We start from the raw sequence: 22,515 nt of genomic DNA, 5'->3' as shown, positions 1-22,515 counted from the left end.
AAAATGAAAGGGGGGGTCCATGCACACTGCCTCGAACTCCTTGGAGAAAGGGAGAGATAGAAATAAGACACCTGGACACCTTTGTCAATGAATCTCTCTACATGGTACTAAGTACATAGGGATGCTCAAGTGCAGGGTTGTATGTCTAGTCCTCAATTCGCATGCAGGCTAAGGTTGCCAGCTCCAAGTTGGGAAATTCCAGGAGATCTAGAGGGTGAAACCTGGAGAAACCTGGAGAGAGAAGGGTTTGGGGAGGGAAAGGACCTTGGCATGGCATAATTCCATAGAGTCCATCCCCCAAAGTAGCCATTTTCTCCAGGTGAACTGATCTCTGTGGCCTGGAGACCAGTTGTAATTCCGGGAGATCTCCAGCCACTACCTGGAAGTTGGCAACCCTAGTGCAGGCTGCCACTTTCATGGGAGCTCCTTTTGGCAAAGCGCCAAAGCGCCATTTCAGCTCTGTTTTCCCTGCCAGAACAAATGCTGTAGGCTCCTTTGACTTGCCAATTTGCGTTTCTTTAAGGTGTGAGCAAGTGTCAAGTTTTGCATTTCAATGAATGGATAGGGGGGAAACGGGGATACTTTTAGCAGTTGATATCAAAAGCATGAATGAATTCACCTGGAGCAAACTGAAGTGTGACTGTGCAAGTGAGTGCATGGAAAGTTGGAGGGGGGACATGCGAAAGGAGGTTCACTCGAGCATCCCTAGGTACTTAGTAACGTGTAGAGAGACTCAATATCTTGCCAGGGTTAGATGGGAATGTATCTTGGCTGCCACCACCGAGGACTGGCCAAAATAGGGAACTGCAGGCACAAGAAAGTCTCTGACAGCATCTTCTGGGCTTGGTCTTGGGGCTCTGCTCTTCCACCCTCTTGGGAGCTCCACCATCCCAACCTGGCAAAGAACCAGGTCTAGTGCTTTGCAAAGCCTCTTCGTGGAAGCCTCTTACAGGCCCTTCTGTCTGCAGGCTGGACAACTGACTGCTTGCAGGAATGGGGCTCCTTCATGCGCTTGGCTGTTCCCAGCATGCTGATGATTTGCATAGAGTGGTGGACTTTCGAAATCGGGAGCTTCCTCTCAGGTGAGGCCTTACCTTTTTAAAAAGCCCCGTGTTTGGGTCTCCTTTCTGCTGCGCCCAACGAGATCCAGGGGAAACTTGAGCAAGGTAGTGTGGATCTGGGGCAGTTATCCCTGAATTTAATTACATGGTTAAAAAACCCACTTGAGCCCAAAAGAACCTCCCACAGAGGCTGTCTCCGAGTGATTCCGCACACGTTGGATAATGCACTTCCAATCCTCTTTACAGATCATTTGGAACGGATTTTTTTGTGTGCGGAACAAAAAATCCGCCTCAAACGATTGATAAAGAGCATTGAAAGTGCATTATCCTACGTGTGCGGAAACTCCCTCTGTCTCTATGAATCCCTGCTCTGGGGCTACCTGTTTCCAGCCATGCTTCGCTTGGCCTGGTTAATTTTCGTCACAGGTGTCAGCACATCAGTTACACAGACCGATGCAACAGATTTACCAGCTCTTGGAGAGGCTTCCTGTCCCATCTCTGGACGAATCTCTGTTCTGGGCTACTTTCTTTTCAGTAATGAGAACAGGGACTCATGCAAAAGCACAGCGGGTGGCTCCGAGTGTGGTTAACGCTCACCAAAAGGCAACCAGCCAGGGTGGAAGGGTGAGGAGAGATTCCAGGTTTAATTGAGTTCACTTTCGTTTAATGTGTTACTTATGTAATTAACACATGCCTCTTCTATCAAACATCTGAGAAAACTTGGATGAACCAGAAGCACGGGTGACCCACTAGTGAACTTTGTGAAGCCAGCCAGAAGTCTGTTGGTGTCCAGATCTTTAACCCCAAAGAGACTCAAGACTAGGTCCACACAGCTGAATGGGCTGTCTGTGTTAGCTTGGTCCTGGGTAGTTTGTTCAGACATGTGAGTCTCCTCCATAAGTGTAGTCATCTAGAGATGAACATGCATATGTGAAGGCCCTCCTAATGTTCCATCAAGCAAGTGTGTGCAATTATGAGAACAGCTCCTGCATAATTCCCCATTTTTGCCCCCTCCTCCCAGGAATGATCAGCGTGGTGGAATTGGGAGCCCAGTCAATCATCTATGAACTGGCCACCCTTGCCTACCTGGTAAGAGTTCGGATTGCCCGGGCCCTTGGCTTCCGCCCTGCTTCTCCGATTTGCCATTTTCACTCCTGTTTTGTGATTTGGTCTTTTAAAGTTCAGGCTGGAGTGAGGGGAGGCAGCAGCAGGGAATCTCCCCTCTCGTAATACTAAGCCTCCTCCTTGTCCATCTTCTAAAATTATACTTACATTAATATCATTATTAAAAAAAATAGATGCATGCCCCTTTGGGAGCCATATTTTTGGCTGAAAAGCAGAATAAGATACAAAGTGAAGCCTAAAGAGATTCCACCGCCCTACCCCCTTTTGCATTTTTGTGTGTTCCAGGAAGCATGGGTTTTGTGTTTACTGAAAGTTCTGTATTCTTGCTGCCCTCAAGCTATGCCCTCCTGGGTCTGCCTGAAAGTCTGTCTAGCCCAGCATCCTGTTTCAAACAGCAAAGGGCCAAGATGCTTCCAGAAGGGAGGGTGTGGTAGTGGCAGGGCCCCATTTCTTCGCCCCGGCAATTGGGATTTGCACTTGAGGGCTCCATGTCGCTTTTGTGGCTAGCAGCCATTGAGGATTCCATCCTGGGTGGATCTGTGACTCCTCTTTGGAGTTCCTGCTCTGGGTGCCTCCACCTCATGACCAAGGTGCTTCTGTACTCCACCCCACCCCTCATCCCTGTCTCTTTTTGCTTTCTCAGCTGCCTCAGGGCATGAGCGTGGCTGCCAGTGTCCGAGTGGGCAACGCTTTGGGAGCTGGAGATGCAGAGCAAGCCAAAAAATCATGTATCACAGTGTTAATGTGTACAGGTGTGTGTGTGTCTTTAAGGTACCATCAGTCATCCCAGGAGTGGGTGGAGCTGTGTTCAGGATTGGTTGTCCTTAAAGGGATACTGCTGTGTAATAGGATGCTACTGGATTTCCCACTCCGTACAAAAAGTTACAAAAAAGTGTGGCTTCATGCATTCCTATGTAACACTCAGCGGGGGTGGGGGTGAGCGTGGGACCCCTTGTGTGTTGACCGTAAGGATGACCCTGAGCACCTCCACAGACCACACCTGCATTTCTTAAGTGGGCCAGCCTCACCTGCATCTCTCTGTCTCTGTCTTCCAGGTGTCTTTGCTGTGGTGTTCGCTGGCCTTTTGGCCAGCTTGAAGGATGTTGTTGCCTACATCTTTACCAGTGACAAGTGCGTAACATTTTGTTTCGGAAGCTTTCTCCTTCTTGCAGTGGTCGCTTCTAAACCCTGTTTTGAGCGGGGTCGGGGGGGAGATCCTGAGAAATCAGCTAAATAATCCAAGACTCCCAATGGACCCAGAATTCCCCCCAGCAGAGGAGACTGCAAGCTGGTGTTCTGCACGAGTCTGTGTGCTGCGTTTTCCCATCCAAGAGGCATGAGTCTGAGAGCCAAGCTACAAGTGACGCCTGACACAGGTTGGACGCTTGTCAGCTTCCCTCAAGTTTCGATGGGAAATGTAGGCGTCCTGGTTTTACAGCTTGGCTCTCCATTACAGCTGCAAGACCAGGATGCCTACATTTCCCATCAGAACTTGAGGGAAGCTGACAAGCGTCCAACCTGTGTCAGGCGTCACTTGTAGCTTGGCTCTCAGGTTCAAACTAAATAACGAGCAGGAGTTCAAGATAACCACGGAAGAGGTGTATGAAAGCAGAGTGTGTGGAGGGGAGGGATTATGGGGCAGAGGTGCCTGGGAGAGGGGTGTAACATCTTGCACCATGTTTAAATCTCTTTCCTGGGCTTCTTCCCATCCCTGCTGCCATTTGGCAATATAATGTACCTGTTTTTCTGCAGGCAGACTGCAGAGTGGGGAGGCACGATTTACATCAGGCAAACAATATGTAGAGGAAAGCGTTAAACCCCAGATGTGAATGGGGGCAGCTTTTTTTTTTTAAAGCAAAGCCTTTGGGAGGTCCTTATCCTGGCTCTTCTGTGTGTTGTCTGCTTGTGCTTTTGCGAGAGCCTGACTTTGAGTCTCTCTACATGAGATGCCTTGGCATGTGTTCATTAAGTGTAAGGAGATGCAATATTAACAGGGAAGCATAGTTTTAAAAGACAGAGCCGACGGAGATCACTCCTCAGAGGGTTTGTTAATTTCATCTTCACCTCCAGGAAGGCTCAATTTCACCTCTCCAGGCTAAAACTGTGTGGGATCACAACCAGAGGGCAGCGAGAAATGGAAATGGGATGGAGCTGCCTTCTAGAGCCAGGCTTAGACCTGGAGAGGTTATAATGGGATGAAGTTTCCCTTCTGGTGTTTCACAGCCCCATCACACAGCTCCAGTGTATAGCAAAGCCTTTGCCCTGCCGCTGGCTCTGTCTTTTTAAACTACCCTTCCTGGCTCACATTGTATTTCCTGACATGTGTTAGTCACGTGTCAGATGTCTTGTGTAGAGAGACTCTTAGAGGCAGGGATGAGGCTAGATTTTGAAAGCAGTCTGGTTTGATTGACGTCCCCAATTCTTTTTTTCCATTCTCAAGTAATGAACCCATAGCTCTTTACTCTCAAACCGCTTTTTCTTTCTTTATGCCAATTCCCCCCCCCCCATTAAAATCAATGTATCTTTCAGTGTTGTGGTTTTAACAAAACAGCGTAAAAAGAAACACATTAGGGTCTACTCATGTTAAACTGGGTTCTGTTCCTCCTATATTTTCTGTTGTTAAAGAACTATAGCACCTAATGTCAGAACAATATCAATTTGACCTGTTTTCACAGACTAAATTAACATGGGCAAACCCAGATTTAAAAATTGGGAAGAAATCTGTGTTAGAGAAGGTTTGGACAGATAGAGGGATTTTTACTTTAGATCAGTTGATAAGTTATGATTATGAGTTTTTGTCATTTTCTCAGCTGAGGTTTAGATATGATTTGTCAACTTTCACTGAATGGCAGTATTTACTACTACAACATTTGTTGGTGTCCAAGTATGGCCCTGCACTTTTAGAAGCACTCATTGAATCTATGCAAAAACCAAAACCTACAATATTTGTTTATAAATGTTTAATTTCAGTTAATAAATATGCAGAATCTTAGAAACGAATGGAATAAGGAGTCAGATCAACTAATTTTGCAAAAGCGGTGGGATAAGGCCTGAAATGCTATACCTGTCATTTCTGTGACGCTTATGCTGCAACTTATTCAGCAAAAAATTATGTATATGGTATATTGGACACCAGAGTAGCTAAGTACACTGTCTAATTGTAGTTTAGAGGATGCATCTCTTAAGCATATGCTCTGCCTATATCTAGTTATTTGATCTTTTGGGGAGGAAGTTATGAAGACCAGGGTTGCAGAGGCAGGCAATGGCAAACCACCTCTGTTAGTCTCTTGCCATGAAAACTCCACCAGGGGTCGCCATAAGTCAACTATGACTTGAGGGCAGGATTTCATGTCATTATTACTCATATTAATTTTGTATTAGAATACCCATTGATCTTTGATTATGTTTATGTACTTTTAAATTACCTATCCGTATCTAAGAATCTGACAGTGCAATCCTATGCAGAGTTACTCCAGTCTAAGACTGTTGAGTTAAATGCGCTTAGACTGGAGTATCTCTGTATAGGATTGCACTGTGAGTGATGGTCAACGAAAATGGACTCTCCATGCCCTTACTGTATCTAAAAGACTTATAACATAGAAGAGATAAATGTCCACCTCCCATAATTTAATGGAAGGAGGACCTTATCATTTTTTATGTATTTGAACGTATGGCATATAGATGGCAACTGTGGATGGACTTATTTTTAGATAGCTGGAAACCTTTTATGGATGTTTATGTGTAGATTTCTCACTATTCATATGTTTATTTCTATTATGTACGAGGCTGATTTTTTATCTATTTTCCAATAAAATGAAGATTTTAAAAAAATGTAAGAGAGAGAAAAACACAGGAAACAGTGACCAAAATGTGGCTGATAGAATTAAAAGAAACCTGGAAAATTGCCCTGTCAAGATTTCTTTGATAGGAGGCTTCCTTGAATATTTTCCAGTGACATCACTTGGTGATGCCGAGATTACGGCCCACGGGCTGCACGCAGACCACCTTGGAAAATGTCTCCCTGGGTATTCTCATAGGTGGGAGCTACCTTGATGGGACTAGATTACCAACTTTGGGGACGTTTCTACACAGCTTACCTTGTTCCGGAAAACAGCGAAATCTTGCACGAAATTGAATGAGAGGACGCTGTTATTGCACAAAATCGTGCGAGAAGACGCGATAACAGCATCTTCTCGTGAGAGTTCGCGCGAAATTTCGCTGTTTTCTGGAACAAGGTAAGCCCCGTGGAAACGGCCTGGGTTGGGAAATTTCTAGAGATTTGAGGGTGGAGTTTGGAGAGGGAAGGGTCCTCAGTGGGACATAATGCCATAGAGTCCACCCTCCAAAGCAACCGTCCCCGGCAGAATAGCTGATCTGTGTAGCTGAGATAAGTTGTAATTCTGGGAGATCTCCGGGTCCCACTTGAAGGATGGTAAACCTAGTTGGGACCAACTTTGCCAGACCTGTGGATCGGACACTGGTTGATGTTGCCATTTGGAAGCATCTAAAAGGAGATATAGGTGCGTTCTCCCCCAAGCACTGGCTTGAGGTCCTTTCTCCTGTCCCCACATTTTCACTTTGCCAACATTAAGCAGCCGCAGTTCTGTCAAATGGGTAGAATTTATGGTGAGCAATTGAGAAACTCAGGTAAAAGATGGCACATTTTAGTGAGCTCCCAGAGGAGTGGAGCAGTTGAATAGCAACAACAACAACATTCAGTTTATATACCGCCCTTCAGGACAACTTAACACCCTCTCAGAGCGGTTTACAAAGTATGTTATTATTATTCCCACAACAGTCACCCTGTGAGGTGGGTGGGGCTGAGAGAGCTCTGGAAGAGCTGTGACTGACCCAAGGTCACCCAGCTGGCTTCAAGTGGAAGAGTGGGAAATCAAACCTGGCTCTCCAGATTAGTGTCCTGCCGCTCTTAACCTGCCTGCCTGACCTGTCTCCCCTTCCTTCCTGACAGAGAGATTGTGGCCTTGGTCTCCAAAGTGATGATGATTTTCTCTCCTTTCCACCTCTTTGATGCCATCGCAGTAAGCAGCAAAAGTCGGAATTCTGCCACGCACGTTTCACTGATGGTTATATTGTTTTGCATGCTGTGTTCTCTCTTGTATTGCTCCGAATAATTTATTCTCTGCGTTCTGCTTTACATGATGCGCAACTTTCTTTTATAAAAACGGGGGGGGGGGGGAGCAATGTCACACCAGACCAGGTTATGTAGATGAATCCGTTTTATAGCTCAGGAGACTTTTAAGAAGCGGTTTGTAATTAATTACAATATTTAGTATATATAATGCTTTCTGCCCACTGCATACCAAAAAGGATATTGCAGAGCTGGAAAAAGTACAAAGGAGGGCAACCAAGATGATTAAGTGACCTAGAAGCCTGAACCAAAGAGCCAAGCTACAAATGACGAATTACACGAGGACTGCACGTGAAGGGAGTCGCAGGGCTTTTTTCTAGGAAAGGAGGTGGTGGAACTCAGTGGGTTGCCCTCGGAGAAAATGGTCACATGGCTGGTGGCCCCGCCCCCTGATCTCCAGACAGAGGGGAGTTTAGATTGCCCTCTGCGCCACTCCAGTGGTGCAGAGGGCAATCTAAAGTCCCCTCTGTCTGGAGATCAGGGGGCGGGGCCACCAGCCATGTGACCATTGTCAAGAGGTTCCTGCTGAAAAAAAGCCCTGGTTATATGGGAAGCTGAGTTTTAAAAGAGATCGGAAGGCTTTGTTAATTTCCCCTCTCTACAGAGCCAGGGAGTTCTAGGAGGTGGAAATTAACAAACCCTCTGAGCAGCCATCTCCCTGGCTCTGTAGAGAGCGGAAATTAACAAAGCCTTCCGATCTCTTTTAAAACTCAGCTAACGTTGCGACTCCCTCCACGTGAGAGTCCTGGTGTAATTCGTCATTTGTAGCTTGGCTCAAAGTTTCAAACGTAACATTTTATACAAGGTGGTAAAAGGCTTGGCCTTTACAAGGGGTTTGGAGCACTTTTCCTATGATGAAAGGCTGAAGAGTCCGAGACTTCCCAATCCAGAAAAGAGACGACTAAGGGAGGCATGAAAGAGGAAGCAGGCGGCAAAATGGATGTGAGCAGCACCCTGCAGCCCTACCAGTGGCATTATTTCCGGTGCTACCCTGGAAACAAGGGCATCATACTACGGTCAGTTCTTTAAAAATTGGCCCAAAAGATAGGAGTTTGGGCTGATGTCTGAAAGAACTGGCCCTGGCATGATGCTATTGCTTCCGCAGTAGAGCCAGAATTGATGCCATTGCTGGGAGCACACGTGCGTGCTTTGCACACGCATGTGTAAGTACCTGCACCTCCCATCAGTTGCCAGAAGGGACTGGGCAATCCTAGAAACAGGTTCAGGACAGGCAAGAGGAAATACTTCTTTACTCAATGAGTAGCTGAACTGTAGAATTTGCTGCCAGTGGAGGTACTGATGGTCACGAACACTGATAGTTTTAAAAGGGGGTTCACGGACAGATTAATGGAGAAGAGGCCCGTCACTGGCTACTAGCCATGGTGACGGAAGGGAGCCTCCATCTATAGAGGCAACAACCTCTGAACGCCAGTGCTGGGAGGCAGCTGCCAGGGAAGTCCCGGTCCTCTGTGCCTTGTTTATTTGGCCCTCCAGGGCAACGGTGAGAAACCAGGTGCGGGTCTGAACCAGCAGGTCTGTGCTTATGTTCTGTTCTCTCACTAAACTGTACAACAGCCCTGTAGAGTAGTCAAGTTGTAGTAGCATGTAGTGTCTGTAGTGTAGTGTGTAGTAGTCTGTAGAGTAGTCAAGTAGTCCCTCAACTTGACACATTTTGCAAGATATTTTTGCTTGATTCATTGAAGCCACACCTTGGTCTCACAAGCACAGAAGACCCTTGGCTACATTCAGACATCACAACAAACTGTGATTAAACAAAGATGTTGGCCAGGCAAAAACCCAGCTTGTTTGTTTGCTTGTGTGCATCGAGTAGTAGACTGTAGAGTAGTCCACTAGACTACTCTACAGACTACTAGGCTACAGACTACTAGAGTAGTCTACTAGTTATTGTCCCTGGGTCATACATGGGAGGCTGTGGGGAGACAGACTGGCCTCAGGCTACCCAGTGAGGTCAGGGCCGAGATGAAATTTGACCTGAGCCCTTTCCGGTGAATTCCTTTAGCCATAAAGATAATTCCAGAGGGGAAGCAGCGCTTGTCTGTTGTAGAAAAATCAAGCCAGCGTCCAGTAGCACCTTAAAGTCTCACAAACCGGATTCCAGCATAAGCTTCCGTGAGTCGAAGCTGACTGCTTCTGCTGCAGTAAGCGTGGTTAAGTCTTTAAGGGGCTACTGGAGCCTGGTTCAGTTTTCCTTTGGCCGCTTTGGTATGCCAGCCTAGAAACCTGTGGACCCCCCCCCCCCACTGCAAGCCTCACTGGGCATGCTCAGTCTTACATACAGGTCCCAACTCGCGGGCCTGAAATTTCTTGCTCAGCCTCTGATAACTGGAAGGCTTTTGTTCTGAATTAATATGAGAGGCATTCTTTCACAACCGGCAAGCGATATGAAGGCGATTTGCAGTTAATGATTTTTTTAAAAAGATGCCACGTGGAGTGGGACCGGATATTCTTTTTCATGCTTCCCTAATCCCACATACTCCCAGGGAAATTTTCTCACTGCAAATGCCAGAGGCAGGCACCGGCACCCCCAACGGAGTAAATCACTCTCTAGTTTTCTGCCTATTGTTATTTGTCACTGCAGATGTTCCAGAGGAGACAAAGACCAACACAAAAGAAGCAACAGGCCTAGGGAGAAGTGATGGGAGGGAAGAGAGGAGAATGAATTTGATCAGGAAGGGGCTAATTGACTTGGCTCCAACCCTCTTGCAAACTCCGCCCCCCCCTACTCCCCTAACCCTGACACAACTGCTTTCACATTGCCCCTAATATTTCTGCAGTGGAAAAGGCTAGAGACTTATAAAAATGAAAATGAATCCAGAGGTGGAATGTGATGCATTTGTGTGTGTGTGTGTGTGGGGGGGTCCTTGTCCTCAAATGCCCCCTCGTATCTGTGGGCCTGTGCAGAGACACAGCCGGGCTGGTGGATAGGCATTCTGGGCTCATAGGGCCTTTTCGGTGATTCTTCACAGGGTGCTGCAGTTGGGAACCTGTAGAGTTGATATCAGTGAACCTTGTTTTCCCCTTTCTGTTTAGGCAACGTGCGGTGGGGTGCTCAGAGGAGCCGGGAAGCAGAAGATCGGTGCCATTGCCAATGCCATTGGCTACTATGCCATCGGTTTGCCCATCGGGATCGCGCTCATGTTTGGGAACAAGCTCGGTGTAATGGGTGAGTCTGCAGGTTGGCAGTATGGGGGGTTGGGGGAGCTTTGGGGGGACTCTGCCTTTGGGACGCCCCCTTCTTGCCCTTGGGGCTCTCCAAGATTCAACAGATGGATTGTGTGTGGTGACGCGTAGACAGCAGAGGACCTCGGCCACTAAGCCTAGATATCGGGAAACGGTTGGCTGATTTGCTCATTCCATACGGAGCAGCAAAAGCAGAGAAATAACTCCCCCCCCCCTGCGCCAGGTGCTATTTGGCATGGGAAACCGGATTGAGGGGAAGGCAGGCATTCTTCCTCCCCCCATGACAGCATTCTGAGTCTGTTTGGACTCTTCTTTATTTTTTAACAGCCATTTGCCACAGCTGCTTTCCTAATAATCCTCGGCATGGAGTTTGCCCTTTTCACTGCTGCGGCAACACTGGCCGACACTTTCCTTAGCCTGTCCACTAGGACCCCAAGATCTCTTTCCCTCTTAGGGCCAAGCTGGATGTGACGAATTACACTTGAATGGCAACTGGACAGATTCACATGTATTCCTCCCTGTTCTCTTGCACTCCACTTGCACTCCACTCGATCACATAGTGAGTGCAAGTGGAGCGCAAGTGAACAGGGAGGAATACACGTGAGTCTGTCCAGTTGCCGTTCAAGTGTCATTCATGGTCGAGTGGAGTGCAAGTGGAGCGCAAGTGAACAGGGAGGAATACACGTGAGTCTGTCCACTTGCCGTTCAAGTGTAATTCGTCAAATCTAGCTTGGCCCTTAGTCTCAGTAAGTTCAGACTTCATTAGCATAAACTTGAAGTTGAAATTTTTTTGTTCCAATGTGTATCGCCTTACCCTTGTCTACATTGAATTTCATTCGCCACATTGTTGCCCACTCACCCAATTTGGGGAGAGCCTCCTGGATCTCTTCCCTGTTGTCCTTGGTTTTCACCATCCTGAACAGCTTTGTGTCCTCTGCAAACTTTGCCACTATACTACTCACCCCCAGTTATGACCTCAATAACAATTCTTGTGGGATCCTACTGTTCTTTTTCTTGCAAGAACTGTCAATTTAATTTGTTTCTTCTTTGCTTCCTGTCATTTAATCTGTACGATGACCCGTCCTCTTATCCCATGAATGCTAAGCTTATTCAGAAGTCTTTGAGTCTTTCTACAGAAGAAATGTGTGAGTCTCTCTAAACAAGGCATCTTACATGGGGACGCTCATGTGAAAGCTCTTACACTTGTTCTCCCATTGTGGATACACGTGCACTGCTAGGGAGACAGAGTACACTTGAATATAAGACCACACAGAAAGTAAGTCACTTGAGTGTCCCCGTAACAGATGTCTTGTGTAGAGAGACTATTTGAGGTAACTTAAAGCTTGCAAATCCAAGTATATGTCTTCTGGGTTGTTGTTATGTACATGCTTGAGCCAGTTTGGTGTAGTGGTTAAGAGCGCGGCCAGCTGGGTGACCTTGGGTCAGTCGCAGCTCTCTCAGAGCTCTCTCAGCCCCACCCACCTCACAGGGTGTTTTGTTGTGGGGATAATAATGACATACTTTGTAAACCGCTCTGAGCGGGCATTAAGTTGTCCTGGAGGGCGGTATATAAACCGAATGTTATTATTATATTATTATTTCTCAAAGAACTCTAAAAGGTTGTTGAGGCATGACTTCCCTTCCCAGAAGCCATGCTGCACTTTTCCTTCAACAGGCTTTGTTCTGTGGCTTCTCTCTTTCCTTTTTTTAATGGCACAGTGTGTTTACCCTTTTAGGATAACCTGGTCCGCTTTTTGATGCTGTCTGTAAGGAGACAAAAACAGTCACACTAGGCGAATATTACATTTATTTTTGGTTAATTTAGAGGGGTATCAAAGTGTTACGTCCCTCCTAAAATATATATATTCATCAGTTCTTTGTTGTTTAATTGCAGCTTCTGTTTTTCTGCTTTTACTGCTGTTGGAAGTTCCTTTGAACGTTTTAAGCCGAGGGAGCACTTGGCAGTCCCCCCGCCTCGCTCAGCTTCAGAAATAGGAATCGCCCAATCCAGGGCGAAACAGGCCCAAAATGGCCGAGGGTCAGGTGGGCGGGGCCACCTGACATGTGACTTCTTTGGGGAACTGCTGGAACTGTGTTCCTGTGCGTTCCCCCTCGAAATGAGCCCTGTATGTCACCCTTTGCATAGGGAAGCGTGATAGAAAATTATGTTTTTGTGCGTTCCCCCGCGAACGTCTACCCAGCAGTTAACCTGACGCCTTTGTTTGCCTTCGTTCCAGGCCTGTGGTCTGGCCTGATTGTGTGCATCTCTTTGCAAGCGTTCTCCTTCCTGATCTTCGTCCTGCGCATGGACTGGAAGAAAGCTGCGGACGAGGTGAGCCTTTGGGGCATTTCCAGTGCTTTGCAGATCTGACGCTGACAGCCAGGCTCTTCGTTCTAGTCCCGCTGTGCAGGCAGATCAGTTTCGGTGGTGGCCTTGGAGGGACAGCCCTATCTGGTTGTCCCTAAAAGAGGGTTGAGACATGTAGACCTGATCCTACTCTCTCTCCAGTCTGTTTTATGGTGAATGAGTATTGGTTGGTTCAGCCTCTCCGGAGAAGCCAGGGATCAGTCCTAGAGGGGCAGGATGTGGTATTTGCTACTTCCTATGGTGGACAATCCCATGCAGGACAGCCTCCGACCCAAGGCTTTCTGGGGCTCTCCTCCCAAGTAAACCTTCAAAACATCACCTTTCTCCTGTTTGCTATAAGACTGCAGGCCTCAGAGCCAGGTCTTCTTTTCATCTGGAACGAGGTGGAACGGAGTTCCGGAACCTCTTGAAAATGCTCACATGGCTGGTGGCCCCGCCCCCTGATCTCCAGACAGAGAGGAGTTTAGATTGCCTGCTGTGGCGGGCAATCTCAACTCCCTTCTGTCTGGAGATCAGGGGGCGGGGCCACCAGCCATGTGACCATTTTCTCCGAGGGCAACCCACTGAGTTCCACCACCTCTTTCCCCAGAAAAAAAAAGCCCTGCTCAGAGCCGTCCCCATGGCACGCATGGCATGTGCCTGCATTGTGCAGCAGCATGGCCCTGCTTCCTCCGGGACTTGAGGTTGCTGTGACAGGCCTGTGTGCCAGCCCAAGCAGGCAGTCTTCCATTTCTACACCCTCCTGATGCTCATCAGCAGAGCCGTGTGATAGGCTGTGCACGATTGGCAGTCTAGCACAAAGGGAAAGACTCTGCTTCCACCCACATTGGAGTTTCCAAATCAGCCTCATGCTTGGCACTAACAGACCTGTTGGACGGGGCAACGCTGCCTGACTGAGATTGGCGCACCATTTACTTTAAATGCATCCCACAAGCCCTGCTTTCAGTAATACTGATTTCCCAGCTGTAACTTGTCCATCTCTGGGTGGAACATCACACAAAAACTGGAGCATTGGATTCCGCTGGGGGTGTTTTGGCTTGTCTTGTCTTCTGCAGTGGGGGATGGGAAGGAAAGGGGGGCTGCACACCCATTGTACTTTGCTCCCCTACAATCTTCCCCCCTTATTTTCTCCTGTGAGGGATGACGGGAAGGGTAGAATGGATGTGTGCACACATATGCACGTGATTGGAGCTCTGCCATGCCCAACTTGAACAGAGAGGGCCAACATTTTTTCTGCACTGAGGACTAGAAACTTTTTAAAGTTGGTATTTTCAAGATTTAGCTTCTGGTACCAGGTTTTTGCAGCCATGGAGGACTCCAGAGGTGCTGGTTGGGACTGTCACAGGATGCTACTTTGCCTAATGGGGATGTCCTTCAGAATGTGGGCTTTGACTGTGCTTTTGGGCACCCTACCAAAACTCTCTCTCTCTCTTTAAAATTCTTTAGGCTCGGATCCGGGCTGGGCTGATAGCCCAGTTGCAAACCACCCATGCAGATGAAGAGGCAGCTAACAAAACATTCACTTTAGGTATCTTGAATAGGATGGAAATTGTGTGTCCCCCCCCTCCCTTCTTTCTGCACTTACCATCCATTGAGATAAATCAAGATGGGTAGCCATCTTAGTCTGTCTGTAGCAATAGAAAAGAGCAAGAACCCAGCAGCACCTTAAAGACTAACAAAATTTGTGGTAGCTTTCGTGAATCACAGCTCACTTCTTCAGATACAAGTGAGTTGTGACTCATGAAAGCTCATACCCTACCACAAATTTTGTTAGTCTTTAAGGTGCTGCTGGACTCTTGCTCTTATCTTCCATGGGATGGGATTGGGTGGGGGGGCACTACTCTTCTGCACATGCTAGTCAAGCTGTGGCTTCCAAACTCTACTTTGGAGATTTCCAAGGACCCCCCCCCCCCCAAAATGTATTGGGGGGTCCCCTTAATGATAGGATGAGGAATAACTGTAGAGTGGCATCCCTGCAGCTTCCTTATTACAGTGCACGGGTGCCGAGGAGTTTGTGCCATGCTTTCTGTTTGCCAACTAACTGAGGTCCAAGCCTGGCTGATGCTCTAAGACCGTTTCCCACAATCCTCGAGTACTGTGGCAGAAACTCAGGATCCCTTGCTAGATATGGGAAATTTCCCTGAGGGTTAGAAAGGCTGAAAAACACTGGGGTAAAAGAAGGCCACCCGGAGGAGATCATAATGCCAAGGGAGCCCGAAATGGCGCTAGGATCCCTGATTGAGAAGGGACCAAAATCCTCCTAAGGGCAGAATTCCTGGCTCCTTAGTGGGTGGAGAATGTGGGTAGCTTCCAGACAGAGACGCTTCTTCATGTAGCTCTTGTAGACAGCAGCTGTGGGTTCATCCTATGGTGGCTGACGCCATTTGAAAAGCAGCCATAGTTCTTTAAAAAGTATCATGGTGTCCCAATCCAGTTCATGTACCCGGTTACCCCAGGAATAATCATTATTATAATAACATTTATATACCACCCTTCAGGAGAACTTAATGCCCACTCAGAGCAGTTTACAAAGTGTGTTGTTATTATCCTCACGACAATCACCCGGGGGGGGGGGGGGAGGGACTGAGAGAGCTCTGAGAGAGCTGTGACTGACCCAAGGTCACCCAGCTGACTTCAAGTGGAAGAGTAGGGAATCAAACCTGGCTCTCCAGATTAGAGTCCTGCTGCTCTTAACCACTACACCAAACTGGCTCTTGTTCCCCCTGCCCCATGCCTTTTCAGATGCCAACAGAGCCCGCCCCCCACTGCTGTTTTGGCACCTGAAAAGTAGCCCCTGGGGCCACCATCCCATGCTCACAATCTGGCGTCAGTGGCTACAGGATGGACCTGTGACCATTGTCACTTGTAGTTTTCCCCCGAGAGGTCAGCAGGAGAGGTTGCAAGCAGGAATAGGAAGGATTTGGGTTAAGAATCCCCCTACTTGTATTTCCCAGGTGAACTCAGCAAATAGCTTTTATCTTCTCGGGTTCAAAGGAATCTCCCCCCCCCCACCTGAGATTAGTTGGGGCAGGTGTGTGTGTGTGTGTGTGAGTGTAGTGGAGCATCTACTTTGCCTGCAGAAGGCCGTGGGTTCGAATCTCTAGCTCAAGAATCTCGGAGAGCGGGTGGGGGGGGCAAGGCTTTTCTCAGCCAAAGACCTCAGAGGGTTGCTGTCGTTCAATGAGCTACGTGGGTCTGTGGTTTGTCTCGGAAGCTGGCTTTGTATTCTGAGAAAACTCAGCAAGGGAGCACATACTTGGCATGCCTTAGGTCCAGAGTTCAGTCCCCAGTTAAAGAATCCCAGGCAACCAAATTGGAGAATCCCCCCTCCCCTTTGCCTAAGACCTTGGAGAGCCGCTGCTAGCCAGAGTCCCGGCTGCTGGACCAAATGCAAGGGTGGACTGGGAAAGGCCAGAGTGGACCATTGCTCTGGAGGACCACTGGCAGCAAAGATCAAGTTGCATTATTAAGTTGCACAGCAATGCAGGCTCTAGGATTGTTTAATGTCCCAGTAGACGACCCCTGGTGAGTTGGACCAAAGGTCTGACATGATTTAAGGCAGCTCTTTGGATGTATGCATGCGTTCTGCAGTATGCTTTGCCCTTCAATGCATACACTTTTCCCATGGGCTGCTTAGGAGACTGGTCTTTGCAAGTGGACCAAGGCAGGATACGACCACCACAGCTTTGGACTGAGTTTGGCCCTTTGATTACCCCCCCCCCCTCGCCACATAGCTTGCATGTTGCATGCAACTAACTTGACTTAACAGCGAGGTTTACTTTTGCTCAGCGTATCTTACGATGGATACAGAGGTTCCCAACGGCCAAGCGGTGAGCGAGGTGGCACATGGGAGCCCGAACCAGCCAGAGGAGCAGCTCATTGAGGCAGAAGAACTGCCACCACGCAACGTTTCTCCACCCGGGGATGTCCTTTCCGCGAAGGAGCTCCTCTTCCGACGGGGGCTGACTCTGGTGGCAGCTATCGCAGTCCTGCTAGCTGGTATTTTGATTCGGCTCCTGCTGAAAAACGGGTAGCTATCAGGAGAATTGGTAGGAGCGTGTCCTGGGCCGAAAACAGAGGGAGTGAAAGAGGCACCTGGAGCTCAATCTGGAAGGTGTGGGAAGAGCCTTTGCTCCCCCTGGAGGCGAGTGGCAGCTGCTCACGTGGTCCAAGGAACTGTCCCTTGGACCACAACAGGAAGGTTTTTTGGCTGGAGGTGGCGACTGCACAGTGCTTCTCAAAACATGCTTCATTGAAAGAGTTGCCATCTTTAAAAGGGTAACTCAGTGGGGCTGGAGGAAACCCAAATGCCTGCAGCTCCAAGTGCAGGGACTTCGCCCCTCTGGTTTCCTAAAAATGCTTGGGCAGCTGAGTGCCCATCAGCAGTTTCCATCAAAAAGACTTACCTTCTTCCTCATCGCTCAAAACACCTTTTATTGTTTCCCTCTCTTTGATTCATTTTATATTTCAAGACAGGGGCCTCGTTGCGTTTTTACAAGGTGAAACTCGTTTTGCCGATTTCTGTGCCTGGCTGTTCAGTTTCCCTTGGCAACTTCGAGTGGCAAGTGGAGTCCCGTGTTTTGTGAGCTTTTTAAAGAAATTCTGTGTTTTGGTATGATTCAGGTTTTATATAAATAAAACATTCCAAGTTATTTAATTGATTGCCGGTTTGAGTGGCCTCTTCGATCACGTTATCAGTTCCAGATTTCGATTATATTACAGTATGTGTGTGCGTTTGCTTCTAGGAAGAAGAAATAATTCATCTGTCAAGGCTGCAACAAATGTTAAAAACACAATGCTTGACATGTCATAAAAATAAACTTAAAAATTGATTGTGTGAATGTCCAGGTCCTGCAGCTCTGAGGCAGGCTTGACTGATACTAGGTGGATTTGGGCAAAAGAAACATAGCATGGTTGGTAGATGCAGTCACTGAAAAAAATTTAGGCCATTGTGTTGGCTGGTTGTGGGATCAGCACATATGTGGGTTGTTCCATAGGGCTAGTGTAACATCACAATTTTCATGGACGTAATGGGTGTTGGAATAATGAAGTACGGTAAGTTCCAGGGTGTTGAGTGTGATCAGGGCTTTTTTTCTGGGAAAAGAGGTGGTGGAACGCAGTGGTGGAACTCAGGACCGCACAATGACATTACTTTGGGTCAGCTGGAACAAGGGGGGAGTTTTTTAAAGTTTAAATCGCCTTTGGTGAAAATGGTCTCATGGCCGGTAGCCCCGCCCCCTGATCTCCAGACAGAGATCTGTCTGGAGATCAGGGGGTGGGGCCACCAGCCATGTGACCATTTTCAAGAGGTGCCAGAACTCCGTTCCACTGCGTTCCCGCTGAAAAAAAGCCCTGAGTGTGATTGTTGAAACGAGGAAAACCTGAAGCAATGACTCTTCCAGAGCTGCAACAGGTCATATGACCCCAAAGTACTCAACTGTAGAAGAGGCTGCTGACAGTGTCTCTGCATGCTCTGGCCTGCCTCCTTCCCATCAACCTGTGGATGGGATTGGAGCATGTGGTAATTCCTCGAAATGCAGAAGTGTGGAAGCGTACAGTTGCTTCTCTGCATGACTCTCTGGAAGGAGACATGCATGATGGGCGGGTAAAGGTCCTGCCCCTTTCTGAAAAACACCAGTTCCCTTTGGTCCTGATAGGTGTGTGAGCAGAGCAGCCAGCAGCCAAGCGGGAAAGGTTGGAGGCACCAGATGGGAGGGGGAAGTGAGAGAAAAAGACGTCACCCTGGCAGCTCAGGTCAGACAGGGAGAGTGGGGGGGAATCCTGTCTCAGGGCTCGCCTGGTGTGTAAGCAGACTAAACTAGGGAATGTTTGGAGAAAGGGTTTGTGCCTCCAGAATGTTCGCTGGAAGAAAACCTGTCTCAGGAGACCTTGGGGGTGGTCTCAGAACCTGTCTTTTGTAATAAAACAGGCTAGCTTGAAGGAGAGTATATCGCTGTCTTGAAGCTCCAACTTCTGAGGGAAATTAGTGCTAGATTTATAGTATCTGAGAGGAGCTCTTATTTATACTGGGAGAACCCTGAAGTTGAGGGAAAGCCATTATTTGCTTCAAGAATACAAACTTGGCTGCTCACTGTTCTCTAGACTTCTAAATTATCAACTGCAACCTTGGCTGATTCCGCACACGTTGGATAATGCACTTCCAATCCTCTTTAGAGATCATTTGGAACTGAATTTTTCGAGTGTGAAACAAAAAATCCACTTCCAAACGATAGCTAAAGTGCATTATCCAACATGTGCGGAATCAGTATAAATGAACAGGCCCAGCAAGACTGTGTGGCACCCATAAACAGTTTCTTTCCTCTTTTCAGAATCCCTTATTTCCCTGTTTCTGGGAGTAAATAAAAGTTACTGTTCTTTTTCTGAAGAAGGGAGCTTTGACTCTGGAAAGCTTACATATACCCTGTAAATCTTGTTGGTCTCTAAGGTACTGGATTCAAATCCAGTTCAATTGCAGACTGACATGGCTATCCATCTGAAACTGTTTTGAAACTTCATTCAGAAGCCACTTGGGTTAGATCTATTAGGTGGAGGCTTGGGGTAGGGACCACATTGGCCAAGCTGTACATTACGCTACCTGTTTTGATATAATTTAAGACCCCAACGGGCACTGCATGGCCAGAGACTTGAAATTTTGATGTGGGAGCGACTGAATGCTGTGATCTTCCCCTTAAAGAAATTCATAATCCTGAACACTTGTTTGTATCCCCCCCCACCCCACACATAGTTTATCAGAATGTTAAAACAGCCAGTCACAAGAAACCACAAAAGTTAGCCCAACAGGGCTAACTTCTCTTTAGCCCTAAAGAGAAAAAGTTAATGATTACGCCTGAATCTGAATTTACCGAAACCAACAATTTATAAAGAAGAAAATGGAAGGAGATGGGAACCACCTAACACCAAGAGCATTATCAAGTTGACACGGAGCCGCAATGAGATTTGGATGGCTTTCCGACTTCTGGATCCTGCAAAGCAGAACCAAATGCCCTTAAACGCGCCTCGATTTCCCTGGTCTCATGTCTTGGTTTTCAGTAGTGTCCTTTTATGCTGAAACAATGCAGAAGGCAAAGACCAAATCTTACGGAACTGACTGTTTTAAAGCAATTGACATAAATTACGACAATTAGAAACCTGGTTAAGTGGAAAGGTTAAAAAAAGGTAAAGTAAAAAAAAAAAGGAACCATTCTGCAAATCTTGGTAAAACCACTAGGTGGGGCTTAAGTATCACTAACTGCCCTACTTCTACTTTTAAAACATTTTACTTTGATTTCCGAAGACTTGAAGAGTTAAGCACAAAGCTAGCACGTCAGTTCAATCGCAAAGCTGCACGAGTCTCCAAGGGGCAGCACCCAACAACTTATTTAGAGCATCCGTGTCTATCATAAATCAAAGAGGTTAATTAAATAAAAAGGAAGGGGAGATCAGCTGGATGAGACCAAAGTTGGTCCCATTTTGTCCGGCTTTCTTCTTCTCCCACTACACTCAGCAAATGTCATTAATTCAGAGGTACGTTGCCTCCAAACATGGAGGTTCTATTTAGCAAGCTTGATTTATTAACCAGCAATGACCTGCTCCTCCATGAATCTGTCTAATCACCCTTTTCAAGCCATCACTAAATCTTGTGTCAGTGAGTTCCCTAAGTCAACTACTCATTGTGCTTTCTTTTCTCCTGGGTTTACTGTCCCTCATGAGACAAGGCGTATTGGAGATCTCAGCTATTAAGGAAACATTCTACACATGCTCAGAGGAGCATCATTTCTGCATGTACAAAAATAGCTTCTTAAACTGGAATTTGACTCATACTCTCTTCCCGTCCACCAAACTTAATAAGCTACTAATATTGCAAATGAAAAGGGTAGGGTGGTTTGATTTTTCATCCCTGATGTTTGATGTCAGTTGCAGTGGTGGGGTGTTTGAAGAAGAAAGTAGATCCTCTGTGGCCTCTTTATGGGAGAGGTGAAGTCGAAAAATTAAAATACAGAATCTTTGAACTGACTCCAGAGGGGAGGGAGTGTCTTGGCAGAGGAAGAAATAGGGGCATTAATAGGCATCATAAAAGAGTTGGGGGGAGGGGCTTTGTTTATGAGGTAGTTGCAGACCTCCCCCCCAAAAAAACCTTTTATGGTGGAATTAGGATTGTGGATTATCTATGCATGCAAGATTTAAATTTTGGGGATTTATATTCCGCCCTCCCCACAACAGCGGGCTCAGAGGTGGAGGTTCCGCTTTGAGGTTGCAATCCTGCACACATTTATTTGAGAGTTAGCCCCATCAGATATGGAATTTACTTCTGTGTAAACCAGAGGGGTGTGCATTTTTCGGTTGCAGTGTGGGACGCTTCAGGGATGGCCTCCAAATGCTGAAATGGCTGGCCAGTTGTGAAGTCTTTCCTTTTCCCACCAGCTTCCTTGTCACATTTCTAGGATGCTGGGGGTGGGCTGCATTTTATTCCGGGGCTGAAAGAGGGCGACTGGCCAAAAACCACCCAACAGGCTCCAGGGGAGAGCAGCGGAATTTGAACTCAGGGCTCCCTTGCCCTGCTCTCAGGCTCCGACGCTCACAGGGTGAGCCCACGCAGGTTTACTCACAAGCAAGACCTACTGTATTCACTGGGGCTTCTCCCCAACTCAGCGCGGCAGGGCTTAGCGCTAGAGAGAGGCGAACTCTCTCTGGCAGGCGTGGCGCAGCGGTTGGAGGAGCCGGGAGAGGCGAGTTCGAATCCTCATCGGGGCGATCTCGGCCGCTCGCTCGCTCGCTCGCTCGCTCTCAGACTGCCCTACCTCGCAGGGTTGTTGGTGCCGGGTGCCGGCAAGGTGCGCAAGAAACAAAGAGCCGGAGGGGTCTTCAGCCTCCGCGCCCCCTCCGTGGTCCAGATGCCGCCCCCCCCTTGCAAAGGCGCAGGGGGAGCGGCCTCTCCCGGGCCCCTCCAAGCGGCTCCTCCGCCCCTCCCCGGCCGGAGCCGGGCGGCGGGGCGGGCTCTGGGCCGGGGGCGGGCCGCTCGGCGCCACGCGGGGAGCCGGGCCGGGAGCGCCCGCTGGCGGCCGCCGGGCTGGGCTAGGCTGGGCTGGGCAGCGGCGGCGGCGGCTGCGTCGTGTCGGGCGGCGGCGGCGGCATGGCGAGCCCTCGGTGCGCCCCGGCGCTGGCGGAGCTGCTGGGCGAGGCGCTGGTGGCGCCGGACGGCTCGGCGGTGGCCACGGCCTCGCTGCCGGCGCGGGGCGTCTCGCTGGTGGGGCTCTACTTCGGCTACTGCGGGAGCGGCGGGCCGGGCGCTCAGCTGGCCGCCAGCCTGGCCGCCTTCTACGCGCGCTTCCAGGCGCCCCCCAGCGCGGCCGGAGCGGCGGAGCAGCCGCCGCCGCCGCCGCCGCAGCGCCTGGAGCTGGTCTTCATCTCCGCCGAGCAGGACCAGCCGCGCTGGCAGGAGGCCACGCGGGCCATGCCCTGGCTGGCGCTGCCCTTCGCCGACAAGCGCCGCAAGGTGAGAGCGCGGCCGGGTGCCCGGCGCCGCGGCCTCGGGGCGGGCGGGCGGGCGGGCGGAGGACGCGCGCTGCCCCCGCCACGGGCGGACCGGCGGAGCTCCCGCCAAGCGCTTCGCC

The 22,515-nt window shown here is 48.7% G+C and overlaps 2 protein-coding genes across 2 annotated transcripts in view; both read left to right on the top strand.

The window, feature by feature from the left end:
- Positions 1–17,543, top strand: part of SLC47A1 (solute carrier family 47 member 1) — a 37,966-nt gene extending 20,423 nt beyond the window's left edge. The window contains exons 9-17 of the mRNA XM_055001547.1: positions 969–1,082; positions 2,083–2,150; positions 2,830–2,938; positions 3,242–3,317; positions 7,156–7,225; positions 10,387–10,519; positions 12,774–12,868; positions 14,351–14,432; positions 16,694–17,543. Of these exons, the coding sequence (XP_054857522.1) occupies positions 969–1,082; positions 2,083–2,150; positions 2,830–2,938; positions 3,242–3,317; positions 7,156–7,225; positions 10,387–10,519; positions 12,774–12,868; positions 14,351–14,432; positions 16,694–16,938 (992 nt within the window). The 3' untranslated portion in view covers positions 16,939–17,543. The remainder of the gene's footprint in view (positions 1–968; positions 1,083–2,082; positions 2,151–2,829; positions 2,939–3,241; positions 3,318–7,155; positions 7,226–10,386; positions 10,520–12,773; positions 12,869–14,350; positions 14,433–16,693) is intronic.
- Positions 17,544–21,972: 4,429 nt separating this feature from the next.
- The window catches only part of NXN (nucleoredoxin), a 90,469-nt gene continuing 89,926 nt past the window's right edge, over positions 21,973–22,515 (top strand). The window contains exon 1 of the mRNA XM_055001948.1: positions 21,973–22,397. Coding sequence (XP_054857923.1) covers positions 22,035–22,397 — 363 coding nt within the window. The 5' untranslated portion in view covers positions 21,973–22,034. The remainder of the gene's footprint in view (positions 22,398–22,515) is intronic.

Source organism: Eublepharis macularius, chromosome 17 (assembly GCF_028583425.1).
Source record: "Eublepharis macularius isolate TG4126 chromosome 17, MPM_Emac_v1.0, whole genome shotgun sequence".
Lineage (NCBI taxonomy): Eukaryota > Metazoa > Chordata > Lepidosauria > Squamata > Eublepharidae > Eublepharis > Eublepharis macularius.
The sequence above is the reverse complement of the archived record's forward strand: the minus strand, read 5'-3'. Positions and strand labels throughout refer to the sequence as shown.